Source organism: Mobula hypostoma, chromosome 11, assembly GCF_963921235.1.
Source record: "Mobula hypostoma chromosome 11, sMobHyp1.1, whole genome shotgun sequence".
NCBI classification, from domain to species: domain Eukaryota; kingdom Metazoa; phylum Chordata; class Chondrichthyes; order Myliobatiformes; family Myliobatidae; genus Mobula; species Mobula hypostoma.
In genome coordinates, this window is record NC_086107.1 from 62771662 (window position 1) to 62787887 (window position 16226).

Sequence of the window (16226 nt, forward strand, 5' to 3'; positions counted from 1 at the left end):
GGTGACTAGTGGTGTTCCTCGGGACAGTATTGGGACCACTGCTTTTCAAGTTGTTTGCCAATTATTTAGAAAATGGAATTAATGGCTTTGCGGCAAAATTTGCAGATGATGCGAAGGTGGAGGGGTAGGTAGTGCTGAGGAAGCAATGCGATTGCAGCAGGACTTAAACACATTGGAAGAATGGGCAAAATGTTGGCAGATGGAATATAGTGTTGGGAAATGTATGATAATGCATTTTGGTAAAAGGAACAATAGTGCAGACCATTATCGAAATGGGGAGAAAGCTGAAACATTAGAAGTGCAGAGGGACTTGGGAGTCCTTGTGCAAGACTCCCAGAAGGTTAATTTACAGGTTGAGTCTGTGGTAAAGAAGACAGATGCAATGTTGTCATTTATTTCAAGAGGAATAGAATATAAAAGCAAGAAGATAATGCTGAGCCTTTATAAGACACTAGTCAGTTGGAGTATTGTGAACAGTTTTGGGTCCCATATCTCACAAAAGATGTGCTGTCATTGGAGAGTCCAGAGGAAGTTCACAAGGATGGTTTAGGGAATGACAGGGTTAACATATGAGGAGTGTTTGGTGGCTTTGGGCCTGTACTCACTGGAATTTAGAAGAATGCACGGGGATCTCATTGAAACCTACTGAATGTTGAAAGGACTAGATAGGGTGGATATGGAGAGGATGTTTCCTATGGTAGGGGTATCCAAAGCTAGTGGGCACAGCCTCAAAACTGAAGGGCGATCCTTTAGAACAGAGGTAACGAGGAATCTTTTAACCGCAGAGTAGTAAATCTGTGGAATGGTCTGCCACAGACTGCCATGTGTATATTTAAGGCGCAAGTTGATTGTATACTGATCGATCAGGGGATCAAAGCATATGGTGAGAAGGCAGGTGTATGAGGTTGAGTGGAATCTGGGATCAGCCATGATGGAATGGTGCAGCAGACTTGATAGGCTGAATGGCCTATTTCTGGCCTATGGTTTTATGGTCTAACTTGCATGTGCCCTAGCTATTCCTGCCTTTTAGTAGATATGTGGAACAGTTTTTAGTTCTGTCCTATTCATGTCTCCTTTGTATATTACGTTGATAACAGGAGCAGAATTAGGCCATTCGGCCCATTAAGTCTGCTCCACCATTTACTTTCCCTCTTAAACCCCAATTTCTTGATTTCTCCCTGTAACCTTTGACACCCTTACTAATCAACAATCTATCAACTTCTGTTTTAAATATACCCAGTAGTTTGTCCTTCACAGCCATCTGTGGCAATGAATTCCACAGATTCACCACCCTCTGGCTAAAGAAATCCCTCTTCATCTCTGTTCTAAAGGGACCTTTTTTGGAAGTGCTTCCTGCACTTCTATGTAAATTACAGTACAGTTGCTGCTAATTTCCACTCTGCTGTCATATGTAATAGTTCATATCTGTCCTCCGTTTCTTGATACCTCTTTGACAGGGAATGTCATCCACTTTTAGCATTCTGAAAGGACCATTGCCCCTACTTAACTCTTCCATCTCCACAATCCATATCCTTTGGCGTGGCACATTTCTACGCAAGGATGAAGAGATGCATCTCCATTATCTCTCTTCTTTCCACCATCTGGGACCCAAACAGCCCTTCAGGGTAAAGCAGTGGTTCACTTCCACTTCCAATTTAGGTCACCAATGTGGTTTCGTCCACACTGGAGAAAGCAAATGCGAGATTGGGTGACTGCTTTGCAGAACCTTTCCTGCATTCAGTCTACAAGGGTTGACTTTGACCTCTGAGCTTCTATTTGCATGTGAATTAATTCTCTGTTCCTCATCCACTCTGACTTCTGTTTTGAGCCTCCTCTATTCTTATCCAATGATGCCCAGCATACATGTGAGTAACTACCTCATCTTCCCATTAGGCATGTTTCAGTCCTTGGGACTTGATGTTGAAGTTTATAATTTCAGGTTGTCCTTCCCACACTTTTTTATACACAGATGTGGTCCTACTTTTGATTCAATTTATTATGTTGACAACATTGGTCTGTACCTCATGACAAACATCCCCTCATTTCTATCCGCCTTTGCTCTGCAGCTTTAAGACAAGTTTATCTCTCTCTCAGTTTTGATGAATGCATCTTTCACTCTCTTCTATTAATTAACCAATTTGCTGCCCATTCTGTCCCTTTATTCCATGGCTTTGATAATGATGACGTCTATGATGAGGCACCTATCAAATGCCCTTCAGAAATCACTGTATGCTACATCAAGTATATTTCCATCACCAAACCTACTTTTATCAAATAAAAAAGCAAGTTTAACAAATTCGTGGCTTTGTTTTTAATATATGTCCAAGTAAATTCTAATTGCATCCCTGATTATAGTTTCTAGGACTTTTTGCTGTACATTAACTTGTCTAGACCACAGTTAATAGATTTTTCCCTCAACCCTATTTTTTGAGTAAATGTGTAATATTTCCAGTTTACCAATCTTGGTCTCCACCCCTGACTCTCTTGGTTCAAAATTGTGCCTTGTACATCTGAGTACAAGTGATTATTAAGCTGGAAGAAAGTACAGTTCTTTAATATATCAACTGTATTTTGTATAGCTATCAAAGTCATTGGACCTCTCCTGAGTAAATTACCAGAGGATATTAACTACTCTTCACCGTCGGATGAAGTGGCTGCTAATATTTGCACGATACTCAACGGTCTAGTAGTAGAGACTGCTGAAGCACCCAGACAAATTGTGAACCATAATGGATTAAGAAAGATCGTGAACATTAAAGAGAGAAGAGATTGGTAAGTAAATAAACATCATATGTGAAAATTATATTTTAATTTTCTCCTCTTGGCGGTAAATTTAAATCAAAATATCAATTTTGATGGGGAGTTAGGTTGAGAAAATTGCCAACCTTGTGTGTCTTGTTCAGGGGGACACATTTATCATACTTCTGAATTTCAATGTACAGCGTTCAAGTGCAATTTGCACTTGTGATGAACTAAAATAAAGCGAGATGTGTAATTTTCAGTCTTGATGTCAAAGAGGATCATCTATACCTTTTTTAATAAAAAAGCAATTATTGTATTGGCTTATTGATCGGCAACTGAATTGCTTGTCAGGGAGTTTAGCTAGAGTTGTGATGAATTTAGATCATTAATACATTAGAGCAGCAACAGGAAGTACAATACATACCTTTCTTTACAGTCATGCCATCAAACAAATGCATTCTGTTTACCACTGAGAGTGGTTCTCAGTGCACCTATTGAGTGGCTGAGAGCCCCTTGTTGTCAGTGGCAGCAGGACCTTGAATGCGGTCCTTCTCTAGAAAACACTTGCATCAGCCTTTGTACATCCCTTAGTTAGCCTTTCTGCAGCCTAAATGTACCAGTTGGAAGCTCTTCCTTCCAGTCATCTTGTAATACTGGAAGATTAACAGGACATACTAAACATAATAAATTTTCCTGCAACAGTTCTTATTTATTAATTGATTGATAAATACATCGCAGTAACATGCCCTCCTGGCCCACCAAGACTATGCTGCCCAATTACGCCCATCTGACCAGTTAACCTACTAAGTCGTATGTTTTTGGACTGTTGGAAGAAATCCATGCGGTCACAGGGTGAATGTACAATCCTGGCTCTCTGGCACTGTAATAATATTTAGATACTACCATACCATTCTTCTTTTCTTTGTATGTATCCTGGAAACAGCCCATACATCAGATTGCTCTGTTAAGTGACAACGACCTGTGGCGTCTTTTCCAGACTTTAGCAAATGCACACTGAACAGTGAAGCAGATGATCACCTCATCTGCACTGCAGCCATCTCAATAGCAGCACAGGAAGGTTCGGACAGGGTTCCTCTCGCTATCAGTCAAGCCAGGTCTTGGTGCTTGTTGAGTTCTAGCGATAAGTAAATGCTGCCAGTTTGACACTCGACTTGAGAAACCATCACGCACGATTCATTGACTTCCTTCTGCGGGTTGGTTATATGTTCTAGTGTCTAAATGATTATAAATGTAGGGTCACTATTAATTTGATACAAGTAAATCATTGTAAACTTTGTCAAAAATTTGAGACTAAGGAATGGTAGAAGCCAATAAATGTTGGCTTTCAGAACTTGGCTGACAGTTTGATTTCCTTTTCAGTGAATCTGAGAAGGCTCCAAAAGCTGCTTCTAGCCTTCTGGGAAATATGTGGTATTACAAGTCCATGCGTCGCGAATATAGATCGGTAAGTAGCAAAGCAATTAGACATACCCAAACCAGTAGTACCAGTTTGGTCACTCAGCCTTTCAATCAAGTTGTGTAGGGATAATCTATAACTATACACTAGCATAGCAATCAGCAAAGTTGAAAGAAAACCACATTCCTCCTCCATGATGGTGTATTTTCCTTTCCCAATGACTCTCTACTAATTATCCTCATCTCTGGCGCATTTTGTGGCTACACTTTTTTTTAACTCTTTAGTTATCTAATTCCCTGCTGAAGGCCACAGTGGAGCCTGTCTACATTGCATCTTCTAGCAGGGTAACCATATACCACACACAAAAAACAAAATCTTATCAAGATATGAAATCTCTTTAGTGATGCATCAAAGGACTTGAACCCGGAAAATTTTCAGTGGCAGGAGTTGCATTTGTAAGTGATGAAGCACAACGGATCAATTAATTCCCACTTAACTGATTTTATTGGTTCATGTTCAATAGAATCAACAACTTGCCTCTTTATATGCTTCTTTCTTCTGGGAAAAACAGGCAGTTCATTGTAGGGTCATGAAGGTGGGGGAGAGAGATGAAGTGGTGGAATTCACAACACTATTCTGATCTTGATATACAAATTATGCATGGGCTGTGTTGTGGATGGCACTACTCTAAGTCCCAGTGTATTATAAGATGCAGAAACAGCATTGGTCCGTTAATCCTTTTTTTTTATTTCAGTTACCCCAGATATTGTATGGAATAACATGAAGTGGAAGAGTTAAAAGTACATTATCTGTTCAAAATAAAATGAGTTTCCTTAAAAGGACTGCATTCCTGAATGTGTCAAAGCAAAATTTAAATATTCTAAACCATTTTAGGGTGAAAACGATGAAGAAAGCTCAGTTTCTTTTTGAAAACAAGTATTTCCTAATTGCCTAAATAATGAAAGCTGGATACCTCCTCCTTGTCAGCCCTCAAGGGCAGGTCTCCTTAGCAGCATCAAGTTCACATGGGAATTTGAAAATTACCTAACGGTACTAAAATCTGAGAAGGAGGCTGGAAAGGGAATAAGAGTCTCAGACACTCTTATTCAGGGGTCCCCAACCTTTTTGCACTGCAGACCGGTTTCATATTGACAATATTCTTGCGGACGAGCTGACTGGGTGGGGGGGGGGTGGGGAGGTGGAAGGTAGGGTTGCCAAAGGACAAGAGTAGCAGTCAAATACGTTGGGTTTACCCAGAGAAAGACTACAATGACCATGAAGCTGTGCGCATGCGTGACTTGCGCATTCATGTACGTGCGGATTTTTTTTCTACAAATCGCTTTTGCCGATTCTGTTCGGGGTGGGGGAGGTGTTAATCACAACCGGAATATAGGTGATAAGTGGCTAATACACTCAGTTTTGTTTCTAAAAGGGTTTATCTAACGAATTTAATATTAAACACACAGCGCATATTTTCCTCGCATGAATATAGCGATAAGTCAATTATCAGGGGAGGACAGGGGAGCTTGAAGAAAGTGTTGAAAAAAACTTCCAGTCGAAGTGGTAGAGGCAGGTTTGATATTTTATTATTTAAAGTAAAATTGGATAGGTATATGGACAGGAAAGGAATGGAGGGTTATGGGCTGAGGGCCGATCGGTGGGATTAGGTGAGAGTAGCGTTCGGCACGGACTAGAAGGGCAGAGATCGCCTGTTTCCGTGCTGTAATTGTTATATGGTGATATGATTATGTAAATCAATAGCATCATAACATTTTAAGTAACATTTGGATATTAAACACACAGCACGTATTTTCCCCGTATGAACATATAAAATCATTGCGACACACCAGTATCGCTGAATCAGTGGGAGCCCTGGGCTTGTTTTTCTGCAACAAGACGGCCCTATCGACGGTTGATGGGAGACAGCGATACACGAAGGGGGTTCCTTATGTCCAGTCTATTCCGCAATTTAGTTTTCGTTGCGTTCATTGCGGAGATATGTTGGAAATGGAAGCAACGTTTTTAGTGCTTTCATGACTATCTCAGGATATTTAGCCTTGACTTTAATCCAGAATGTGGGCACAGGTGTTATGTCAAACATACTTTTCAGCTCGCCGTCATTTGCAAGCTCGAGGAGTTGATCTTCTTCCCGCGCTGAAGTGGATGATGCGTGGGTAATGACCTCGCGAGCGTACAAGCTCAACAGTGGGCGTGACGGAATGAGGAAAGGTGCAGCTGACTCATATTGCCAAATCATATCGTTTCCTCGCGGCCCGGTAACGCATGCTTTGCGGCCTGGCACCGGTCCGCAGCCCGGTGGTTGGGGACCGCTGCACTTAATTACCCATAGCACAGGATCTTGTGAAGGAGCACTATGTCATTGTCTCCCATACTATCGCCAACCTCATTGACTCTGGTATTGCCAGTCCATTGTCACCAACCTCGTAGTTTCTGTACCCCACACTGTTCATTTCTACCTTCCACCCAAGATCCACAAGCTGAACTGTCCTGGTAAGCGCATTGTTTCTGCCTATACCTTCCCCATTAAACTTGAGTCTGCATACCTTGACTCCATTTTGTCCCCCTTAATTCAGTTCCTACCAGCCTACATCCATTGCACTTCAGCTGCTCGCCATCTCTTCAATAACTTTCAGTTCCCTTGTTGGATCATCTTATTTTCACAATCAATGCCCAGTCCCTCAAAACTTCCGTTCACCGTCAGGAAGGCCTTCAACCTCTCTGCTTCTTTCTTGACAAAAGACCTAACCAGGATCAGAAATGGGTTTGATATCACTGGCATATGTTGTAAAATTTGTTGTTTTGCAGCAACAGCCTATTGCAATACATAATTAAAAAAATCTATAAATTGCAATAAGAACTATATATAAATGAAGTAAGTAGTGCAAAAAGGAGCAAGAAAAGAAAAATAGATGTAGTGAGATAGTGTACTTGGGTCCATTGTCCATTCAGAAAAGTGAAGGCATGTATTTAATTTGGAAAAACTGTAACCAATTAGACACTTGTGATGCCTGTATTTAGTTGCATGGGGATAAACCAAATTTTGCTTATTTTGATCCTGTGGGAAAGAGCTATGGGTGACAAAGGGTATTAAGGGCCCAGTTGGGAAAATGTATTAGGAAAACATTAGCTATAGCAAGCAGGGATCTGGGGAGTCCTTTGAGCAGTACAAGAAATGTAGGAGTACACTGAAGAAAGAAAGTAGAAAGATGAAAATGGGCCATGAGATTTTCCTGGCAGACAAGGTAAAGGAAATTCTGTCAGTATCCATAAGTGTATTAAAAGCAAAAGGATGGTTTGGGGGAAAAAGGTAGGACACCTTAAGAATCAATGTGTTAATTTACATATGGAACACAGGAAATAGGTCTTCAATGAATACTTTCCATCTGTATATACCCTGGAGAGGGACATGGAAACTGCTGTGCTCAGGAGAAGGAACAGAGAAGCAAGTGTTGAGGATCTTGACATGCATAAAGGTGGATAAATCCCCACAGTCTAACCAGGTGTATACTGGGATGTTATGGGAAGTAAGGGAGGAGATTGCTGGGGCCTGTCAGAGAATTTTGTGGTGGCTTTATTTCAGAAAGGCTGCAGAAGTAAGCCAAGGAACTACAGATCAGTCAGCCTCACATCAGTGGTAGGCAAGTTACTGGAGGGGATTCTGAGGGACTGGACTAATTTGCATTTGGAAACACAAGGGGACCAATTGGGGCATTTGGCATGTGTAGGAAATTTGTCTTTCAAATATAATTTGAGATTTTTAAAGAAATGACAGAGGATTGTCGAGGGCAGGGCAGTAGGTGTCACCTACATGGACATCAACAAGGCCTTTGATAAGGTCCTACATGATGGGCGAGAAAACCTGAGGATAAAATACCAAATTAGTTACAAAATTGGCTGGGTGATGGGGAGCAGAGGGTGGTACAGGAGTGCTGTTTTTCAGATTGGAAGAGTCTGACCAGCGGTGTGCTTCAGGGTTTGAGACTGTGTTTTCTGTTTCAGTGGTAATGTAGCTGGCATCATTAGTAAGTTTGCAGATAATAACAAAAATATTACTAGATATTGAAGAATGTTGCCTAAGGTTATAGCAATATACAGACTAAATGGAAAAAGTAGGCCAGACAATGGCTGATGGAATTTAAGTTGGCAAAATGATACATTTTGAGAAGTTAACGCAGGGCAGGACTTGCACAGTGAATGGCAAGACTCTGGGGAATGTTGTTAAACAGACACACACCTTGGAATGCAAACACATATTTCCCTGAAAACTGGAACATCATTAGTACCGGAGGGGATAACTTCATTCAAATTTAGTTGTCCCATCATTGAACTGTGCCTACAACCTGTGGATTTACTTATAAGGACTCTTCATCTCATGTTCTTGATATTTATTGCTTATTTATTATTATTATTTCTTTTTGTATCTGAACAGTTTGTTGTCTCTTGCACACTGGTTGTCCACTCTGTTGGGTGCGGTCTTTCATTGATTTTGTGATGGTTATTGGATTTACTGAGTATGCCCGCAAGAAAACTAATCTCAGGGTTGTAAGTGTCGGCCATTTTACCTACTTCGGGAGATTTCAGCGATCATTTTGGTAGCAGTGTACATTCCACCTCAGGCCAATGTCAGACCGACTCTAGATGGTCTGAGTAACGGGATCAACATGCAAGAAACAGCAGACCTTCACCATCTTTTTGGGGGATTTTAACCAGGTCAGCCTGAAAAAGTCACTAAATTATTACCATCAGCAAAACACCTGTAGTACCAGAGGAAACAACACACTAGACCACTGTTACACCACCATCAAGAGTGCTTGCCACGCTATTCCACATCCACACTTTGGCAAGTTTGATCACTTGGCTGCAGCACCAGTAGTGAGGACCAGGGAAGCAAAGGAGCACTTACAGGACTGCTTTGAATCGGTGAACTGGACTGTATTCAGGGAATCATATTTGAATCCGGATGAGTATGTCGCAGTTGCTACTGACTGCATTAAAACCTGTGTGGGTGGGTGTGGGCCAACAAAAATTTACTGTATATTCCCAAACCAAGAGCTCTGGATAAACCAGGAGTCCGTAGTCTGCTGAGGGCTGGATCTGTGGCATTTAAGTCTGGTGACCCAGGTCGTACATGAAAACCAGGTTTGACATGTGGAGGGCTATTTCAAGAGTGAAGAAACAATTCCAAGGGAGGTTGGAGGCAACATCGGATGCACATCAACGCTGGCAAGGTTTGCAGGACATTACTTCCTACACAGCAAAACCTAACAGCATGAATGGCAGCGATGCATCACTACCAGACGAGCTTAATGCCTTCTATGCCCACTTTGAAAGTGAGAATATAACTACAGCTGTGAAGATCCCTGCCACACCTGGTGTCCCTGTCTCAGAGGCCCATGTCAGGCTGCCCTTCAGGAGGGTGAACCCTCGCAAGCCCCAGTGAAGTACCTGGTAAGGTTCTGAAAATTTGTGCCAACCAACTGGTGGGAGTATTCAAGGACATTTTAAACCTCTCACTGCTATGGTCAGAAGTCCCCACCTGGTTCAGATGGGAAGCAGTTATAAGAGTGCCCTAGAAGAGTGGTGTGAGCTGCCTTATTGACTATCCCCCAGTAGCACTCACATCTACAGTGATGAAATGCTTTGAGAGGTTGCTCATGGCTATTATCAACTCCTACCTCAGCAAGGATCTGGACCCATTGCAACTTGCTCATCACCACAATAGGTCTACGGCAGATGCAATCTGAATGGCTCTTCAATTGGCCTTAGATCACCAGGACAATACAAACGTTCATGTCAGGCTGCTGTTTATTGACTTTAGCTCATAATTTAATGCCATCATTCCCACGATTCTGATCGATAAGCTACAGAACCTGGGCCTCTGTACCCCTCTCTGCAACTAGATCCTTGACTTCCTAACAAGAAGACCACAACCTGTGCAGATTGATGATACTATCTTCTCCTCATTGACAATCAACACTGGCACATCTGAGGCATTTGTGCGTAGCACACTGCTCTACTCTCTCTATACCCATGACTGTGTGGCTAGGTTTAGCTCAAATGCCATCTATAAGTTTGCTGATGATACAACCATTGTTGATAGAATCTCAGGGCATACAGGAGCAGGATATGCCAACTAATGGAGTGGTGTCACAGTAACAACCTTGCACTCAGTGTCAGTAAGATGGAAGAGCTGATGGTGGACTTCAGGAAGGATAAGAAGAGGCAACATGAACCAAATCTGATTCAAACCAAAGGAATCTGAAGTGGAGAGTCCCTATGTGTCAAGTCCTTGTGAGTCAAGAACTCTGAGGATATAAGCTTGTTCCAACATATTGATTCGGGTATCGATATGTAGAAGGCAAGACGGCAGCTATATTTCATTAGGAGCTTGAGGTTTTAGGTTTGTCACCTAAAACACTCAAAAACTTCTACAGATGTACCATGGAGAGCATTCTGACTGGCTGCATCACTGTCTGGTAAGGGGACGTGTGGCTAATGCACAGGATCAAAAGAAGCTATTGGAAGTCGTAAAGTTCGTCAGCTCCATCTTGGGTATTAGCCTCTATAGTATCCAAGACATTTTCAAGGAGCAGTGCCTCAGAAAGGCGGCATCCAATATTAAGGACCCCCATCACCCAGGAAATTCCCACTTCTCATTGTTACCATCAGGACGGAGGTACAGAAGCCTGAAGGCACACACTCAGCAATTCAGGAACAGCTTCTTCAATTCAGTCATCCGATTCCTATGAACCCATGAATATTACCTCATTTTTTATTATTATTTCTGTTTTTGCACTTTTTATATTAACTATTTAATTTACATATACAGTATACTTGCTGTAATTTTCACAAGACAAAGGAGCAGAAGTAGGCCATTCGGCCCATCGAGTCTGCTCCTCCACTCCACCATGAGCTAAACTATTCTCCCATCTAGTTCCAATTTCCGGCTTTTTCCCCATATCCCTTGATACCCTGACTAATTAGATACCTATCAATCTCCTCCTTAAACACCATCAATGATCGGGCCTCCGCAGCTGTATGTGACAACGAATTCCATAAATCCACGACCCTCTGGCTAAAAACATTTCTCCTCATCTCTGTTTTAAATGGGTACCTCTAATTCTAAGACTGTGGCCTCTTGTCCTGGACTCACCCACCAAGGGAAACAGCCTTTCCATATCTACTCTGTCCAACGCTTTCAACATTCAAAATGTTTCTATGAGATCCCCTCTCATTTTTCTATACTCTAATGAATACAGTCCAAGAGCCGACAAATGATCCTCATATGTTAGCCCCTGCATTCCAGGAATCATCCTCTTAAATTTTCTCTGAACTCTCGCCAACATCAGTACATCCCTTCTAAGATAGGGGGCCCAAAACTGCACACAGTATTCCAAATGAGGTCTCACCAGTGCCCCCTAGAGCCTCATCATCACCTCCTTACTCTTATACACTATTCCTCTTGAAATGAATGCCAACATAGCAATCACTTTCCTTACTGCTGATCCAACCTAGTGGTTAACCTTTAGTTAACCTGCACGAGGACCCCCAAATCCCTTTGCACTTACGATTTTTGAATTACCTCCCCATCTAAATAATAATCTGCCTGATTATTTCTTCTAAAATGTACAACTGTACATTTCTCGACATTGTATCTCATCTGCCATTTCTTTGCCTACTCTCCTAAACTGACCAAGTCTCTCTGCAACCTTTCCATTTCTTCAACACTTCCTACTCCTCCACCTATCTTGGTGTCATCCGCAAACTTAGCCACAAAACCATTTAATCCATAATCTAAATCATCGATGTACACTGTAAAAAGAAACACTGACCCCTGCGGAACACCACATTTTCTATATTATCATGTATTGCATTGTACCGCTGCCACTAAGTTAACAAATTTCACGACGTATGTCAATGATATTAAACCTGATTCTGATTCTAAAAGAAGGAAGCCATTAAGCTGGAAAGTGTGCAGTAAAGATGCACAAGGATGTTAGTAGAACTGAAGGGCTTAAGTTAGATGGAAAGACTGGATAGGCTGGAGCTTTCCTCTCTGGAGTGCAGAAGGCTAAGGGATGACCTTGTAGAGATTGATATTGTGAAGGGCATGAATAAAGTGAATGGTCAGTCTTTTTCTCCCAAGTGTCTACTATAGCAGGTGTTCCCAACCTGGGGTCCAAGGTATAAGAAAGGTTGGGAACCCCTACACTATAGATTTGAGGTGAGAGGTGTACTATTTGACGGCGATCTGAGGGACAGAGTTTTCCACACATGCTTGTGTGTATGTGGAAAGAGCTGCCAGAGGATGTGGCAGATGCAGATATGCCAAGCTGCTGGAAATGCGGACTGCTTCCCATCTTTGAAAGGCAGGCACCATTTCAAATGCTCCATTTTAGCCTTCAATTCCTAGTGAACAGGAGAATTTGAAGACCTCAACCTATGGTATCAGAGCAGAAGGGATCCTTGCCCTCCTATATGCTTTTGAAAAATGGACTAACAACGGTAGACAGCTCAAGTTACTGTAAAGGATCCATCAGCATTGTTTCTACAAAATCTTTCAAGTTGAAAATTAATGGATTCAGTGTTCTCAAGTCATTATGTTCAACATTGAAGCCACTGACTATTGGTCAGCTCATGTCATTTGCATGTCTCATGGACAGAGGGAAAGATCCAGGGATGTTTACTTTTTTTGCTGGAATAGTGCAACATCACTGCTGGTTTATTACAGTTATAAGCTGAGAAGGGTCACTTAGGGTACTATTGAAAAACCATGCACACAGCTCTGCATAAACAATAAATTACAATCTGTCTGTCCAGGTACCATATCCAATGCGGACTTTGGTGACCATGGTTTTCCATATAGATCTATCCTTCTATTACAGTATTACCTCAAACTACCCATCCAATCACCTTATCAGCCACAGGCTGCCCTATCTGTGGTTAAACCTACCCTTCACACATAGACAGGCTAATCACAATTCCGAGGGACTGGCTGATAAGAAGGGAACGTAGGCAAGATGGAGTTTATTTCCAGACTCTTAGAAGACTTTGAAGGAGGATTGTTGGCTGTTGGAATGTATGAGTTCTGATTCCTTTCTAGCCTCCCTTCCAGATTTTAATCTAATTAGACAAGGACAAATGGATAGAAATGGGAGCCTTCAGATAAAGCTGCTGTTGCAAAGTCCAGTGGTTACTGAGGACTGAATAATTCCTCAGTAACAAACAACTTGGGAACTGTTTGTTTGCTGAGAGAAAGATGTGTACAGCTAGGTTTGCTTAAAATAAACAGCTGTTTTTCTTTTATCCTCTTTGAATGGCTGGTGTGTTGAAACTAGTTAATAACTGTTAAAGTGGAGCATTTTCAGGATTGCCATATCGCTAGAGTGGATAACTGCAGATCTTTCCTCTTCATTTATTTAATATGTCATAAAGTGTCTAGGAGATGGCTGAGTCTTTTGACCCTGTGCTGTTGTTGGTATCATCTGTTAGACAGCTGGGCCTATGGTCTTACTCACAACCTGCCCATTATTGTTGGCATAAAAGATTGACAGCCTTGTACTATCCTTGGGTCTCCCTCTACTCATTAGCAACACTGATCTGCCAGATGTCTGTATCAACCATCACCTCCACCCACTCCTCCCAAGCAAAAGCATAATGCCCACAGCAAGAGTTAACTGTAGGGCAATTAAAAGGCAGTGAATATAAATATGTTGTCTTCTTTGATATTGCTATAATGTGTTATGTTTTTTAGATGATTTGAAACAACTGACTCGTGATTATTTTTCTTTTCTTGCAGAAGGGCTTCCTAAAGAACAATTTTGTGTCTTACTGAAGTATAATCGGCCACCATGGCTTCATTCAAAGCGGGAGACTAACTTAAATGTGCTGCTTCAAAAGTAGAGATAATAAACATGAACTTTTAAAATTTGTTTTCACGTGCTTAACACTTGCGTAGTGGTGTCTGAATCTAATCAAAGAGCACTGTGACTGAGCATCGCCATTGGCAACATTGAGATCTGATGCAGCCATGTGGAAGATGTCCATTAAAATGTTATATTAAAATTTGGTAATGGTCAATTATGTGTATCTGTCTGGAGTTCTAAATGGGGCTTATCAAGTTTACTCTTCAAACTTAATGAGCCTATTCAGGAGTTAATTTTTATTTGATTACTTCCAAAGTAGTTTTGAATTTATAATTCTTTAAATACTTTAATTGAACTGTTAGTCCTGCTTCAACTTGTGGCCAGATAATTCAAAATGTAGAGTGAGTTTGCAGAAAATTTAATTATTAATAGGTTGGTTTGTTTTATAATTCTGTTAAATTGCCATTTTCTGAGGGGTGTAAGCTTTTTCAAGGTGATGTTTACAGATGTCATTCAGTTATATTATTTAGTTTGGGCAAAGGGGATTTGACTTTGTATAACATTTAAAATATTTAGGTAATATGAACCATCTGCCATATAGTTAGCAAAATAGAATTAACAAGAAATGGTGTTAGGTCTTGGAAGGTTAATTCTGGCATGTTTCAATTGGCAGAGTTTTATTTTATGAAACCATACTAACACATTCTTAAAGCTAAGCAAATTTAATTGCATGTTGGCAACAATTTTCTAACATCGATTTCCAATAAATGGTTTAGTTAAAAGTGAACAAAAAGCTTTTCCAACTCTTATGAGCAGAACTTGAATTACTGGATTAGGCAATTGGTTTGGAATGGCACAACTATGTACAGTCATTTTGGTGAGGTAGTGGGTAGGCAGCAAAGGAATTTAATGAGGAACCCAAAGGAGTGCAAAAGCTTTGGTTGTGTAATTTGATCTGCACAGATCGCAATCACATCCTGTAACACTCTTGGAAATGGAGTTTAAAATGTAGATGTATAATTGGGGCTTTTGACTTTTCTAATTAGCAATAATTAGAATGAGACTGTAACTGTAGATAATGTATATTTGTATTATAGTGTATCCTTCCCACTACCACCTCAACCAATAGAAATTCTGGCTAAATTTCTTGATACTTTTATTGTAGTAGTAAATTGCAATACATAATTCCAAAGAAGCACTTTTAGTGTTTGAAATGGTCTTCATTACCTCAGCAAGCCAACTGAATGGACAGCCAGATGCTTTACTGGATCTTGGTTGTTGTAGCGCAAATTTGGGTCTCTTGATAGTGGCAGACATTCTTAATGTCCAAGTGAATCTCTCGTGTTCCCCCAGTACAGGCAGGAAAAGTGGGAGGTGGGTGCAAAGTATTTAGAAAAGTAAGTGTGCAGTCTGATATGGAAGTTGGAGAATAAAATTTTGACTAGTATCGCGTGTAAGCTGGGAGAACTGCGGGGGAGGGAGGGGTAAAAACAAGGTTTGTTCTTTAACATGTCATGTAATATTTTCAGAACAACCAAATTCTTGATATAAAAATGATATAGTCATGATCCCTGTGGGCCAGTCACAGATAACCAAGTGACATGAAAAAAAAATTACTGTAGATAAATGGATGGACGATTAGGTATTTTGTAAATGGCCTTTTTCTTTAATTATTACGGTGACAGTTTTAACTGTAAAATGCCAGCTCTTTGCTTTTGTAAAACTTTGTTTAAAAAAATAAAAATGCTTTAATTTTTCATCTGATCTCAAACTATTCATTTTTATTGTACTTCATGTAGTATATCACAATCTGAAATTGCCAGATAGTTATCCCCCTGAGACTTTTGCCAATAATGTGCTAGTTTTACAAAATAAACCCTTCAGATTCACTGGAAGGACATGCGAACTAATATTAATGTCCTTTCTAAGGTGAACATTCCCAATACTCTGGTCATAAGTACACCCTGTCAGTGATATTGGGCAAGTCATTCACGGGTCTGATGCTAGACGCCACCAAAACAGGCTTGTCACAGAAAGAGAAAACTAAGTGAAGATTTTTGGAAGGCTTCAAAAATACCCGCATTAAGGTAAATATACCCCACCTTACAAACTGTCTACCTGATGATTGCCCCATAGGCAACTTTGGCCTCTCTTTGGGAAGAGTCTGTAGTTCCCACATT

General features: G+C 40.8%; 1 protein-coding gene across 2 annotated transcripts in view; it reads left to right on the forward strand.

Moving 5' to 3' along the window:
• LOC134353793 (plakophilin-3-like) overlaps window positions 1-15798 on the forward strand; it is an 82696-nt gene extending 66898 nt beyond the window's left edge. For both annotated transcript variants that reach the window (XM_063062180.1, XM_063062181.1), the window contains exons 11-13: window positions 2580-2772; window positions 4123-4207; window positions 13980-15798. In XM_063062180.1, the coding sequence (XP_062918250.1) occupies window positions 2580-2772; window positions 4123-4207; window positions 13980-14015 (314 nt within the window). In that variant the 3' untranslated portion in view covers window positions 14016-15798. The remainder of the gene's footprint in view (window positions 1-2579; window positions 2773-4122; window positions 4208-13979) is intronic.
• The last annotated feature ends 428 nt before the right edge of the window (window positions 15799-16226 follow it).